General features: G+C 35.1%; 1 protein-coding gene across 5 annotated transcripts in view; it reads left to right on the forward strand.

The window, feature by feature from the left end:
- Nucleotides 1–14,108, forward strand: part of SCEL (sciellin) — a 69,234-nt gene extending 55,126 nt beyond the window's left edge. For 3 of the 5 annotated variants that reach the window (XM_063392267.1, XM_063392268.1, XM_063392269.1), the window contains 7 exons: nucleotides 1,234–1,290; nucleotides 2,633–2,692; nucleotides 4,170–4,259; nucleotides 7,608–7,682; nucleotides 8,931–9,039; nucleotides 11,332–11,434; nucleotides 12,485–14,108. In XM_063392267.1, coding sequence (XP_063248337.1) covers nucleotides 1,234–1,290; nucleotides 2,633–2,692; nucleotides 4,170–4,259; nucleotides 7,608–7,682; nucleotides 8,931–9,039; nucleotides 11,332–11,434; nucleotides 12,485–12,501 — 511 coding nt within the window. In that variant the 3' untranslated portion in view covers nucleotides 12,502–14,108. The remainder of the gene's footprint in view (nucleotides 1–1,233; nucleotides 1,291–2,632; nucleotides 2,693–4,169; nucleotides 4,260–7,607; nucleotides 7,683–8,930; nucleotides 9,040–11,331; nucleotides 11,435–12,484) is intronic. The other 2 variants (XM_063392270.1, XM_063392271.1) reach the window with 2 other exon arrangements.
- Nucleotides 14,109–14,503: the final 395 nt, after the last annotated feature.

Consider the following 14,503-nt stretch of genomic DNA (forward strand, 5'->3'; position numbering starts at 1 on the left):
TGATCCATAGAGAACAGCTTGAACTTTCTTTTTGGAACAGTGTGTCAGTTCAATGAGTTTCAAGCCAAGTTTCTGGAGGCCTGCAAGCAGCCCTTCAGCACAGAGAGAGGGAGGAACTGGTGGGGTCCTGTGCTAGTGAGAGCTGTGTAATATTTGTCACAATGAGAACTGACACGCTACAGATAAATTTCAAGAACCATGCTCTAAACAATAACAACAGATAAATGTTGTCAACCTGTGATCATCTATTTTACAGTAGGCAATCTTACATGTATGCACACATACATACAGATACACATTTAGCACTAAACTCTAAGTTGGGTATCTTTTTTTAGAATGTTAACAGAGAATTTATTAGGATAGAGTCTAAGACTTTGAGACACTACTGAATTTTAGGAGTATCCAAAGTTTTAAGCCTATCATGAATTAAAAAGACCAAACTAGGAGATTCACAGAGCTAACCTGGCCTTTTGTTTTGCTCTCTTCTTCTACCCAAAGAGAACCATGGAATTTTTCTTACAGTACTTCTCATAAGTCATTCCATTATCTAATTGATTGAGCCATTTTAAAATAGTAAGCAAAACAGAAGAAAACCTAGCCTCTATTTTAATTGTATTTATGAAATCAAATAAAATGTTTCCTTATGTGTAAAAAAGTGTGTTCAGATACTAACATTTTCAATATAAATACAGACATGATCAATGCTTTAATTGTTAACCATGATGACACACAGAGATAATTTCTTGTGATTCCAGAAGCAAAATTTTGGACATCTGGCCATATATTTAGGTGTTATCTCCAGAAGCTGAAGTTTCTTAGTTTAAATAAAAATGCATTTTTTCCAAATAAATGACACAAATATGGATTAAGCTGCTTGGAATCTGTAAATTAATTCTAAATTATTTGAAAGTTCAGGTTTCTTCTTCACTGGCAAAGAACAATCTTAAACTAAAGCATTAATAGAATTTTAAAAAGCATTTTTATTTTCTTGGATGTCCTAGATAATATTTTTTATAAATAAATAAATAGTACAGAACCTTATCTTTCTAGGGGAAAATTACAAACATATTTTCTTCAAGAACATGAGTTTTTGCAAATTTTGAACATAAAATTAACTAAAAATTTACTATTTTTTTAAAAATGTGTGCATAAATATATTTCTTTCTTTTATAACACTTGATCCCTTCCTAGATAGGGGGAATACCTTAACATTCTATTTGGTTTTTTTTGCAGAGGAAAAGACCATTCAGATTTGACTGAAAAAAATACTGCTGATCAGAAAAATAAGAGGCAAGCCTGTCATAATCTGCTCCTTATATACTTATAAAATATTTATGGTTGATTGGATATTGGTATTAATAGGTTCTGTTCAGTAAAAATAATTAGATTTTTATTTGTTTTCCAATGAGGACAACAGTGACCTTTTTTCAAACCTAATTTGTCAATGGGTAATATTTTTTATTATAGAGCATTTAATATACAATGTTAATGTAAAATTATATCTTATATACCTGACATATCTTAATACAAGAAATTTATTATATTAAATCAGCTTTTTGACAGCCAATGATTGATGAGTTACTGGTATAAATGTGACCACACAGACCTAGAGATGGTTCACAACCCTAGGTAACAGCAGTTGGGAGAGACTTGGGCTGGATATGATAAGAAAGCAAGGGACACACTTTGGCAGTCATTTCCATAGCTCATGGTACTGATGCCTGAACTGAATGAAAGTCTGTTATCAAGGGACAATGACAGAGCCACAGTCAGCTTGGAAGGTGTAGGCAGGACCTTCCCCTGTAGCACGGCACCACACTGTGACACAGCAGCCATAAGATGAAACACAAGACATTCTGACTGCTGTGTGAACGGCTGTCCAGCAGTGTTGCCATGAGGTTTTTTCCTGTGTGTCGAGTGCTCATATTGAAAGAGAATGTGGAGCTTCTCTCCCGCTTGTTAATGTAAACACTGGCCATGTTTTGCTAACTGTCTTTCATTGGTTACATATTTCTAGTTGGGAGGAGAAAAGGTGACTGACAGTTAGCTTGGCCAGTGTGGATTGGAAGGTGGGGATTCCATCCTCCAATGGATGGACATTATAGGAAATGTATTTAAGTGCCTTTGTAAATAAACTTTAGGGGTTCCTGCTTCCTGCCCTGACCTGCTCGCAACTCAGAAAATGTCTATGGAGTCCCTCTTTTACCGTCAGGCCCCGCGGCGGCACAGCAGTGGAGCAGCTTGCTTGGAGAGGCTGTGCCATCTCTCTTCTTGAAGGTTTTCAACACCCAACTAGACAAATACTTGAGCAGCCTCCCTGCTTTGAGCAGAAGGTTGGACCAGCAAGGTCCTGAAGTCCCTGAATTCCAGCCTGAATTATCATATAATAATGGTCTACTCAAGTCTATCAAGACTAATGGTCTTGATATTTTTGAGTAATTTGTAATTCTTTTGCAGTGTCGTATTGGAAGAAAACTGAAAAATCAGCCAGTGCTGATAACTTACTCATAGTCAGGAATCTTACCTGGGAAATGCATACAATTTTTTTCTTCTTCAACATAAATTAGTCCATTCAATATGTTTAGATTAAATAAAATACTTCTATTAATTGTGAGGTCTTTCTCACTTTCAGAGATGAAGACCTTGGGGATCACACTGAAGTAAAGTCTGCTGATGACCAAAGTAAAAAGCGGTGAGAATCAATTCATAGTTTTCTCTAAAGTTTAATGATCAAATATCAAGACTTGTAGCTGTTTAGTAGAACCAGAAAATATGAATTCCTAATACAAGCAAATAGAATTTGCCCAGTGTGAGTGAGATATCTGTATTATTTCTAAAATGTGCTTGATTAACCAAATATAACAATAAAGCTGCATGTATTTTGATAAGCAATGACTCAAATCTATAATCTCTCATGGAGAATGAAAATGACTAGTGACAAGATCTTCCTAAGTATTTTTGTGCTTATCTAAGTGTTCTGTGAATTCAGCTGCTGGAATCTCAAACAAATACAAGAAAATGCATTCCTAGTACAAAAGCTTTACTGCTACTAGATTTCATTATTTACAAAAGCTAGGATCCATTTTGGTCAATTAAACTGAGGTTAGTATTATGTTTTTAGGTATCATTTTGATGGTGGTTTTTTTGAGTCTTCCATTTAGTTGTATATCCACATGAAGAGGAATAATGTATTTAGCTGTACATATAGACATTTTTGCTATTTTTTAATAGAAAATATATTTTCCCAGCAGTTCCACTTGACAGTCTGACCAGAAAAGCATATACTGAGCATCTCCAGTGAATGAGCTTCTCTTTCAGTTCTGACAGGGGCCTGCCCCATCAGGAGCTGGGCACAAAAGAGCATGCATGTTGTGCATGTAAAGCACAACAAGCACTGAGCGAGCAGAGCCTCCGTCCTTGGCAAGCTCACTGAAATAATCAAGCTGCAGCCCACACATCCAGAGTTAAGGCTGATAATGATCACGTTGTTCCAGAATATAACCTTTGGCAGAACCAAACAAGAGCAGCCTTTGTCTGAGCTGCTTTGTAAAATCATCAAAAACATTATTAGCACTTATTACTGAAATCCCGTATTTTGTATGACAAGGTCTATTTTTATATTTGTTTGCCTGTCATGTTTTGTGGCAGGGAAAACTGCAGAAGGAGGTTTCTCTTGCTTGAATCATAGTCTTGCTTTTTGAAATGAGTCTACACACTGTTTAGTTGGTCATTTCTCCTCAAAACATAACTGTAGTATATCCAAAAGAAGAAAATTTGGAACTATAATATAGTAAGCCTAAGAACACAACATTATGGAATACTGATAAGAAATTGTGGAATGCTGTCAACAATTGAGACATTATTGCACAGCTGAAAACCCCAGTGGGCCCTTTGAGGAAACTAGAGTTCAGTTAAAGTTAGATGACGTTTCCAATATGAATTTATATGAATATATCAGCATAAACTGGAGGACTAAAAGTTATAGGTCAGTGACTGCATTATTTTTCACTAGCAATAATTTAACCAAAATACAGTAAATTTCTTTTATCTGCTTTTTCTAGTCCAAGCTTCTGCATCCATGACTGTAAGTGTAAATTTAAACTGTGCAGCTGAAAATGATTTCTAAAAAGTGTTTATTTTCTTGTCGTGTGGTTTCTTTTGTATTTTAGGATAATTGAGAAAGCACATGAAGATCCTCCAAGGGCTCCAAATAATCTCCCAGAAACAAACTACTCTAGTGACAGTGAAAGAAAGACCAGGTACTGTGGAAAATTAATTGGGTACTGTAATGTCTAAAGTGCCATTTCTTGAAGAAATCATATAAAGTTTTTTTATGCAAGAAATTTCAGGAATGCTTAGAAAGCTCTTATTGGTCTTTGGAATCATGTCAGCCCCTTTCCAATTTTGCTTCCAGGATCCAGGCACAGAAGGTCAAAAATCCTCCTCTAGTGCACAGAGTGAGGAGCACAAGACACACCCAACTCTAGAGACATAGCTGATACCTAACATTTAAGGGGCTAGCTAAGCCAGAATTCTTATCTAATCAATAGAGGAAAGGCATTTCCTGAAGGCTCTTAATTCTTATGAACTTGTTTCTTTATGAAACTATAAGGAAAACATTACATTCTTCACTCAAAGTGCCTTTCTAACTTCCTAAACCTATATGGGGGGAATCTGAACTCACATATCATCAACCCAATCACTCACAGTGTGGCATGGGATTCTGACTTTTTGACCAATAAACTATTTTAAAAAGCATTTCTCTTGCAATACTCATGCTCTAGCTGGCTTCTGCCTGTACAAACCCACATGTTGCAAATATGAGTGAAAAATGTGATGTAGGGATATTTAATAGAATTAGCTGTACACCAGGTCTATTGGTATCAGGAAATAATTGAAATAAAAGGAAATGTTATCTTGTTCTTCATGGCAAAAATTATTTTCACAAAATATGACAATAGAAAGTATAATATAGAGTGCTTGAAGGAAAGACCTTTTTGGATTAAGAAAACCTCTTTTCAGTATCAATCCACCCATGTATACAGATTAATAATGTATGTAGGAAGGATTGTTTAAAGACATAACCTGTATGTTGTATTGCTGCATAATAGTTGTGACCTGCCTGAGTCAGGGCTGATGACTCAGCAGGGAGAGGACAAATCTTTTGAGCCTCACTGACAGGGAAAGTAAAGGTCACAGTCTGGTACTTTATGGGAATAAAGGTCAATGTCCCCATCCTTAACCTCACTGGATCCTCACTGTGGATATGAATGGGAACAGGATCTTTAATCCCTTATATTCTTACATCTGCTGTTTGAGTACAGTTGAAATCCGTGTATTTTGAAAATTCTGCATGACCTTAAAGGACAAACCCATAAATTGGCTGAGAATAAAAGCAAAGCCAAACAGCATAGAATTTAAGATTAAAAATGAATATTCAACAGAAGGATTAATTAGCATTTTTCAGAATTTTGTGCACATACAGGCTCTGAGTTGTAATATTCTGATGACTTTTGAAAGTTAAAATAGAGAACAGTAATGGAAGAACAACAGGGCAAAGAATGTGCTGCAATATGCAATGTTGTCTAACACTTGATAGGCCTTATACCCTCTACCTGAATCCCATTTTAATTCATGAAAACTTATTAAATGAATGGCATTTCTAGGTTATTCTTTCAGGTTTTATGCAATAGGTTCTACAGAGTATTTATTGTTGAGCAGTTTGCTGTATGAACAAGTCACACCATAGCAAGCAAAGGAGTGACTGATATGAACTGAAAGAAGGGACGTGCACAGGTGCACAGTTCTCAGGCTACACTGGGACCCACTTTTCACTTGGTGTCTCGTCAAGCTGTCAGACTGTGCATTTATTTAAATGTTCTGAGTTTCCTTACACATTCAGCTGACAAGGTTAGAAACTGACGCTTTGGAAATATTTTTGCTGTAGTTTCCACATTTTTTGTTTTATTCACTCCAGTTGTGGTTTTCTACCTAAGCTGTAGTTATATATATATATTTGTGTATTTCAACCATAATACTCCAGTCAGTTAGTAAAATCCTAGGGATGCTGTTCTCTACACCAGGACACTCAAGGAGTGTATTTTTGTCTATACAACATTCTGTAAGATAATGTTACTTTCAGGCATGCAGCATGTAAATACCCATATTACGTTGAGCATGCAATGCACAGAATCTCACTTTGCCCGAGATTCCACAGTTAAATACAATGAGTTAAATGGAAGAGTTGGGAAAAATAAGCTTAGCAACAAAAATAAGAAGCACAGGCTCATACTTTACAGGAACAGAGAAATTACATTCCTTTGCCACTTTTCACTGTAGCAAGAAACTGTAGGCAATTGTGCTACCAATATACGCCACCCTGTGACGTGTGTTGTGCACATTCTTGGTCAAGAGAATTTCTCAACCAGAGAAACTCATTCAAAAGGTGATTACTTAACTTTAGTTTGCATTCCTACTTAGTAAGCTCACTTTCATCTCACCTGAAATGTAAATGGAGCACTGGGTTCATTTGAGGAGATATTTCCTCTGTGGTGAGCAAACCCAGATTTGTTAGATTCATTGTTATGTTCTATGAAATATAAATAAAACATTTATCATTTCAGCTTATCAGTAACTATGCAATTTAAATACATTTCTAGTGTTAAGCAGAAACCAAATAAGACCTATGTACTTTATAAAAATACAAGTATGTAGAAAAGAGAATCTGAGCTTTGTAACATGTTACACATGTTATCAACCTATTTCCAAAAAAAATTCCAATGTTTGGTAAATACACATGATTATAAACAATTGCTTCTAACGTTGCAGAACATTATTCAAGAGTGATATGAAACACGTAATAATTACTATATCCCTTAAGAATTTCTGGACATTAGGATTAATAAATCAATTCAGAAATCTTCAAAACATGTATGGCAAGATTACTTCTTCAACTTTCACATACATGTTCATCTCTTCCATGGAAAACTGACATTTAAGTAACTTAGAAATGGGACTGTTCAAAAAGTAAGATTTAACTTCCCTGATAATTAAATTCAGCATATTCCTTTCTACTCTGATATAAGGAACAATACAGTTACTGTAGTGAACATAAATCATACAGTGAAAAGCCTGTATGATAAAGACTCTCACTCTAATTCTGTGGACATGTTGTAATTTTGTTTGGCTGTTTGACAGCTTTTTAAAGACAAGTGAAAGAAGCAGAGGAAAATGAAAAAATGTAGTCTGTCACCATTTTCTGATATGTATCATTTAGACTGAGATATCAGCACAGGAAACCCAATACTATTATGTAAATTTTGGTCAATGGGCTTGTGGATTTAATTTTGAAATGCTAAAGAATCATTCAAAAATAGAACACAGTCTAAGGACAGTATATTACAAATATTACTATATTACGAATTTACACCTTTTATTTCATATATTATTCTTGATGGTTGGGAAAAAAACAGAAAAAGAACTCATAACCAAGTATGATTTTTTACAAGCATGTTGTCTTCGTTTATTTTGCATATTATCATCAATGTAGTGAAACCTTTAAAAATGTAGTACTGTTTAGTGATAGCTATGTACTCTCTGCTTCACAGCAGATCATCACTTGCTGCCTATGAAGAAAATATAACTGGAAATACTATCAAAACTGTTTATTCTACTTCTGATCGGTAAGTACACATTAACAACATCGTAGAGTACCGAAGGAAACAGACATTTACATAAGCATTCAAGTCTTCAGACAAAAGAGAGCAGTGGAAGTCACCATCATGAGACAGCTTTTCATACAAAGCTCTCTTTCAGTGAGATCTTGCCATCAAATCATTACCACAGTTCAGCAGACTAATATTATGTTAGGCTTGTCACAGCTGACATTTTAAAATATCTATAGAAACAGGAGCCAATGCCTTAAGTGATAGATTTGGCTTTGTGATTCTGAAGGTTTCTGTCTCAGGCAGCTGCTTACTCTGCAAAATTTCCTTCCTTTGTGAGAATGGTAACGACCAAATTTATGTATAAGTGTGGAGGAATAGGTTCACATGACAGTGCTGTTGAAAACTATCTTTCACACCAGTAAGACATTCCCAAATATAAGCAGGATATTTCCTCAATCTGTAATAACTTACCTCATGAGGAAAAAGAAGTTAAATGAGGCCACTATTTTCAATTCAATTTGGACAGCCCTACTATCTGGAAATACCTAATCAGAAAAATGTGTATCCTTTCCAACGTAAGGAACTCTGGGGATGATTAAATAATAATACAGCAGTTTGTCACTGACAGGAAAGGAGCAAGAGCCATTGATTTTGTAATGCTAAAACAACATCAACAATTGTATCCAGCCAAAGTACAGTGATGTCACAAAGAAGTGCAACAAAAGCTGAGAAATTTTTTTAAAATGTTATTGTCACAAATACCTTGTAGGCTGTTCTATATATGCATTCACTATAATTGCTATGAAGGTACGAGTTCTGTCTGCAGTGCAGAAAGTCAAGAAAGTTTTCAGGCACTTCTGTACCACAGAGAATTGTGTGAACTTAGACTGATCAAATTATGGCAGTTTGAATTTAACTACCAGTTCACTTTTGTGATTAAAACATTAAAATCATTCCCCTCCACTTTATGCCTGTTTAGTATACATGCTCCCAGACATTCAGCCACTTAATTCAGTTCACCAGAGAAGACCACTCTTTCTACCACGGTGTTTTTGCTACTTGAGAATTTGCCCATCACAGGAGCATGTGTATGACACCTGTCAACTGGAATGGAGAGAATACACAAATGACGTTTTTCCATTAATGACCATTGTACACTATACAAATGTCTTTCCCACTCAGTGTGCTAACCTTATCAATTTTCTTCTTGAGATTTCCATGGCAGCTCTTTTTCTGACAGCTGATGTTCTATTATATACACAGGAGTATAATTGGAAAAGATATATGTACATACTGCAGGAAGCCTCTGGGCATAGATGCCAAAATGATCTTAGATGCCTTGCAAATTTACTGTCATTCGACTTGCTTCAAGGTAAGAAGATTTCACCTGCTATCAAGAAATATAATTTGATTGTAATACCTGCATTACAGTACACATATAATAAGAGATTATTTAGGCCTTAGGCCTTCTCCACTTGTGAGAATAAGAAGTCTTGAGACTGGAGGAGAAGATTAATGTAGGAAATACTAATCTTTCTGTTTCCCTCTCTTCCCTACACAATCCCTTCCTTTTTCTTTTGATCTTCCTCTCTCCTTCCCATCTACTCTCCACCTTCCCTCTCCTCTCTTGCAACCATAAGCAGAATAAAGGATGCAGCTGAATGTATTCTTAGAGTCCTACACATTTATAAGCCTTCACTTCAAGTCCGATGCAGTGAATTATATCAACTTACACTTTCTTCATGTCGTAAAATTTTATTTAGATTTTTATCAAGTTCTGTAGATGTTCTTGATTGAAATCTAAAACAGTCTTAATTATTAAAAAGTAGGAAATTTTTTCCTATTTCTATTAAGAATGAAAGCACAGAAGAAATTTCTTTTTTGGTTGTAATTCCAAACCCTAAGCCTCAGCCTAAAATTCTCTCTTAAACTTTTTTCAGGCTATGCCTGGCAATGCTCAGTCCCATAGCCTTTTTTGTTTCTGCCTCATTTGTCTTATTTCTGCTTGCATCTACACACAGAGTTTGTTGTGCTAACAAACAATACTCAGCAAAATCACTGCATTAGCATAGCTCATATTTCTGCCCAGTCCTGCACAGCTTTTACTTCTGCTTCTGACACCATTTCTTGTCCCTATTTACTACATGAAAAGTATCACAAATCAGAATACAGCAGTAAGGTTGCACCTCACATATATAGGAAGCTGCATGTGCTTTTTGTTTACAGTGGACTTTCTGGGCTCTGTGAGCACCAGAAAGGCAATTTCTTCTGTGAGAACTACTTATGTAGTATGTCCTCAATACTATTATTGCAAGTAAATATAAGTTCTGGTCGGCTTCCATTCTTTTTACACAGATCAATCCACATAAAAAAGAATGGGCTTTTCACTATTTCAATACTAACATGTTGGTAGTGGCTGAATTATCTGTTAAATACTTAAGCTTATTTTTTAAACTATATTTTTTGTTACCTACTATCAACTGGAGACCTGTCTGGCCAGGAATATTCAGCTTAATTTTTATATAACTACAAACTTATGAAAGCATTGGCAAAAAAATGTAAACAATTGATGTAGGTCTGTGGTTCATGCTTGTAGTTATGTATTTAGCTAAGAAGTGCAATTTCTCGTAATTAATATTCATTTAGCTCTTTACAAATACCCTCTATCCATTAGAGATTTGCACATAGCTGACAGCAGTACACCATCTTCATTTCCTTATAAAGGTATATACCAAAAGTACAGTAATTAAATAACCCAAATTTTAGATTTTTTTTTCTCTGTAAAATTTCTAGCTAATTGGTGATCAGAACTTTGAAGACATGGGCACCTTTTTGCTGATTTAAACAAAGAAATATAAAATCAGTGAAGACAGCAGATTGTTTTAATAGCACCTTAATAGCAACTCTGCTTTTCACTTAGTAGTGGATAAAATATCCAAAGAAACCAGAATTTACTATTCTTTTATTAGATTTAAATAAATAAATAAAATTATCTGGGCATCAAGATCCTTGTTTCTGTATCAAATTACAATGCTCTTTGATCCACTTCAGACTTTCTTCGTGATCTTGGTAAGTCAGCCTCTGTGTGCATCTGTGCATTTTCTTATGTGAAACATGGACAATGCTTCTCTATCTCAAAAAATTAGCTTTTTTTAGGCATTATGAAAGCAGTGTCCAGATTTTGCAAGAAAGGGAGACATAGTTAACTGTTAAGATTAAGTGTCATAAGATTTTTTGAAATAAGCAGGTCTAGAGTCTTTAAGATTTACTCTGAGTTGGATGATTGTGTGTGATCATTCTTCCTTCATTCAGTGAAGAAAGAAAATGATCTCAAAATGGTGATTCATCTTATTTTAGGATGAACCCCTACTCTAAGACAGAGAAAGTAAAAGTTGGAAATGTCTGGGAGAGGGTAGGGTTGTTGAGTATAATGAGTACCTATGCAATCAGTTGAAACATGGCTCTCTGATTTTTAGATATCTAAAAGTGACATAGTCAGATATCTAACTTTTGTCTGAAACTACTCTTTCAGAGTTTATATTTTATATTGCAGTACTAATAACTCCTGGTCTGGTATTGCTTGTTTCTTAAATGAAAGCATGCTGGGTAAGAGTATTACAGAAATGTTTCATTTTAATTTTTCTTCATTCTTTGTGTGTTGAAGTGTGAAGTATGTAAGAGACCTCTGGAAGATCTAAAAGCAGGAGACAGCATTTGGATTTACAAACAAACTGTGCACTGTGAGCCTTGTTATTCCAAAGTTAAAGGTAAGGCACAAGATGTGTAATAGTGAACGTGGGAAAAACCATTTAGTGAACTTCATTCAAAAGACTTCAATACATGACAACACAGCTGTTGCTTTTGCTCATTTGTGTGTTCTTAAACCTTTTCAAAGCGTCTGCTTCAGTAAGTCTGGGTGCTTAGGATGAGATCCAACCCAGGTTCTAGAGACAATTATTCCGTATCTATGAGGGAAATCTTGGTGGCACTGCAAGTTCATCTCTTCAGGTCTCTCTGTAGAGTTGTACCTGTGCAATCAATAGAGACACCTAGAGGGAGGCAATGGCACCTTGCCCTGACAGTGAGAATAAATTGCAAGGCCATCTGAGAATCAGATTGTTCTACTGAAACAATTAAGCCAGGGTGCAGAGGTATTTTCATATAGTGGAGTAATTGTGACCAGTAGAGAGAAGATACAAAATCTATGAAATCATAATGAAAATATTACACTGTGATTATGATTCTTACCTTTGGGAGGAGCAAAGTGAATAAAAAAAAGTGCAAGACAGGGGCAAATGAACACTTTGTTTTATTAATTTTTCTAGAAGTTGCTAGACTTTAAATTTTCTCTCTTCTCTCTTATATACTAATAGGAATTATTATTTTACAATACTATAAATCAATACCTCTGTACCAAATTAAGACAAGCAGAGGTGTAGATGAAATACTCTGATAAGCTAGTGTTCAGCTATGTAATTCTGAGATAAGATCATGTTAACTAAAATTATATTAAAATTTTGTTTTCTTAAAATACTTTTGTTATTAACTCATTGCAAAATCTGATGGGAATGGGGAATTTTGCAAATAATCAGATTAGAAAACTAATAAAGCATAGTAAGAGTATAAAGCTGTAGAAACACATATCAAGGGTCTCTATATTAAGCACAAGAAATTGGCATGTCCTATTTCATCAAGTTACAAGATAGACAGACTTCAGTAGGCATTCTAAAAAAGAAAAAAGTCTAAAGTGTCCTTGTAGGACATTTAGAGCATTCTGCTTTGTTTGGCATCTCTGACCAATCTTTCCTCTCTTGCAGAAAAATGGATCTACTAATTTTGACATACAGAACATATGATGAAGAAGTTACTGTTAGTTAACTGTATTGGCCTGTTAATTCAAAACACTGGGGGAAATTATTCATTTTTACTGCTGGGAATTCTCTGAATGAAGTCCTACTGCATGGTTATCAAAGGAATGAATTTAATGAGAAATTAGATGCATTTTCATACACACACTGCAGGAAGCGAAACAAGATACTGGTCAGTATGTTACCAGATCTGTGAAACCACTAAATTGTACATAAAATCAATGATAATTTATTGACATTTTTTCATTGTAAGGACATTCCTACATGTTTGTTTTGAAAGGGCTGTATTCTCTTTTCCTCCAATATAAAGACCTGTTCACTTAATATAGCACGAATGAGATTCCCCTCATCACGATTAGCCATTTAGAAGTCAGCTATTCAGTTTAAACTACTCTTTTCATGCAGAGAAGTGGGTTCATACTGCTCCTTCAAGAGGAGACATCAACCTCCAGAGAAAAGTTCTTCCCAAGTAACTTAAATGATAAATTTGAGATGGAACAACTCATCTTTGGAAAATGCATCTCTACAACTGCAAAAGGATTCTAGACAAAAATTGCTAGAGGGTTTTAATTAAAATTACCCCACTCCACGTCTGTAATTCTGATAACTATGTAATCACTATTTTTTAAAGAAGTGCACACTAAATAGTTGCCATGAAATAATGAAATACATACTTTGCATGACATTATGTTGTTGTATTTATATCTTCTACTTTATTAAATTGACTATCTAAACACTTTGGATGGATTCATCTTGCCTAAATTTATACATCTACAGTGTAGAGTTCTGCTTCTGAGTTACTTGATCTATCTTATATAGAGAAGCAGACATTTTTAGGAAGCAATTCAATTGGTCAGATTGCAAACATCTATTTTACTGTGACATTAACCAATGTACATCTTACTTCCATGGTTTGCAAAGGAACCTGGAATGAACAGCTCAGATTTCTAGACATCTACACTAGGTCAGATACACTTCTTCCTTTGAGACTAGAGTGAAAGCTTTTGGGTTTTTTTTTCCCCTTCTGGAGAGTGTATGTGTATACAAGTATAGAAACTGAAAGAAGAATTCATACTTTGTTATAATATGTTGTCTATAATAATCAATAGTTCAGTAGCTTACTGGACAGACAAAGATATTGACTACTAGTCTTTGTCATGAGATGCTTTAGATTATGGTTATTCAGAACAGATTTTTCTGCCTTACATCTCAGTTTAAGAGGACTTTTGGGATCTGACCATGACAGAATTAGTGTTTGGAGGCTGCTGGACCTAGGGAAGAGGTTAAAAGCATGCAAAATATAAAGTCGTAGGTTAATAATAGACTGATGAGTAGCTGTCCCAGTCAAACTCTCTCTCCTTGACTGCACATTTCATAGGGGAGGCAGGAGGTATGGATGTCAGAGTAATTTAAACCACTGGGCCTGCAGCTGAGTAAGGATGTTTGGCTTAAAAGACAGTCAGATGGATTATGCAATGGAGACATGAGACAGTAGATATTTTGTTTTGTTAATTTTATGAATATCTTATGAATTAATGTCAGTAACTCTAATAAATCTTTAATTATGACATTTTTTCTGGTGTGTGTCTCGTGATGATGACATATCCTAGTTAAACTATAATTGCTAAAACTCTCTGCTTTACCAGGAAACTGATTTGCACAATGGGGTGAAAAAAGTAGTGGCAAAATTTTAATGTCATAAATTTGGTCCTGTTGAGAGACCATTACTTACTGCTAAAGCCCAGTTACAATGGAAGATGTTAGACATTCATTTGAGCCAGCACATTAGAATCTAGGACTTCCTAGTGTTTGAGGGGATGAGAGATTTTAGTTCACTCCCCTAGAGACCAGGAGCTCTGGATGAAAATGTCTGCTACTTAAATGCTCACTGAAAGAGAAGTAGCAATAAGAAACAATAAATAATAATTCTGTGCTCATTAAGTCATCCTCACTGAACAGCCCTGGTAA

This window comes from Prinia subflava, chromosome 3 (assembly GCF_021018805.1).
Source record: "Prinia subflava isolate CZ2003 ecotype Zambia chromosome 3, Cam_Psub_1.2, whole genome shotgun sequence".
Lineage (NCBI taxonomy): Eukaryota > Metazoa > Chordata > Aves > Passeriformes > Cisticolidae > Prinia > Prinia subflava.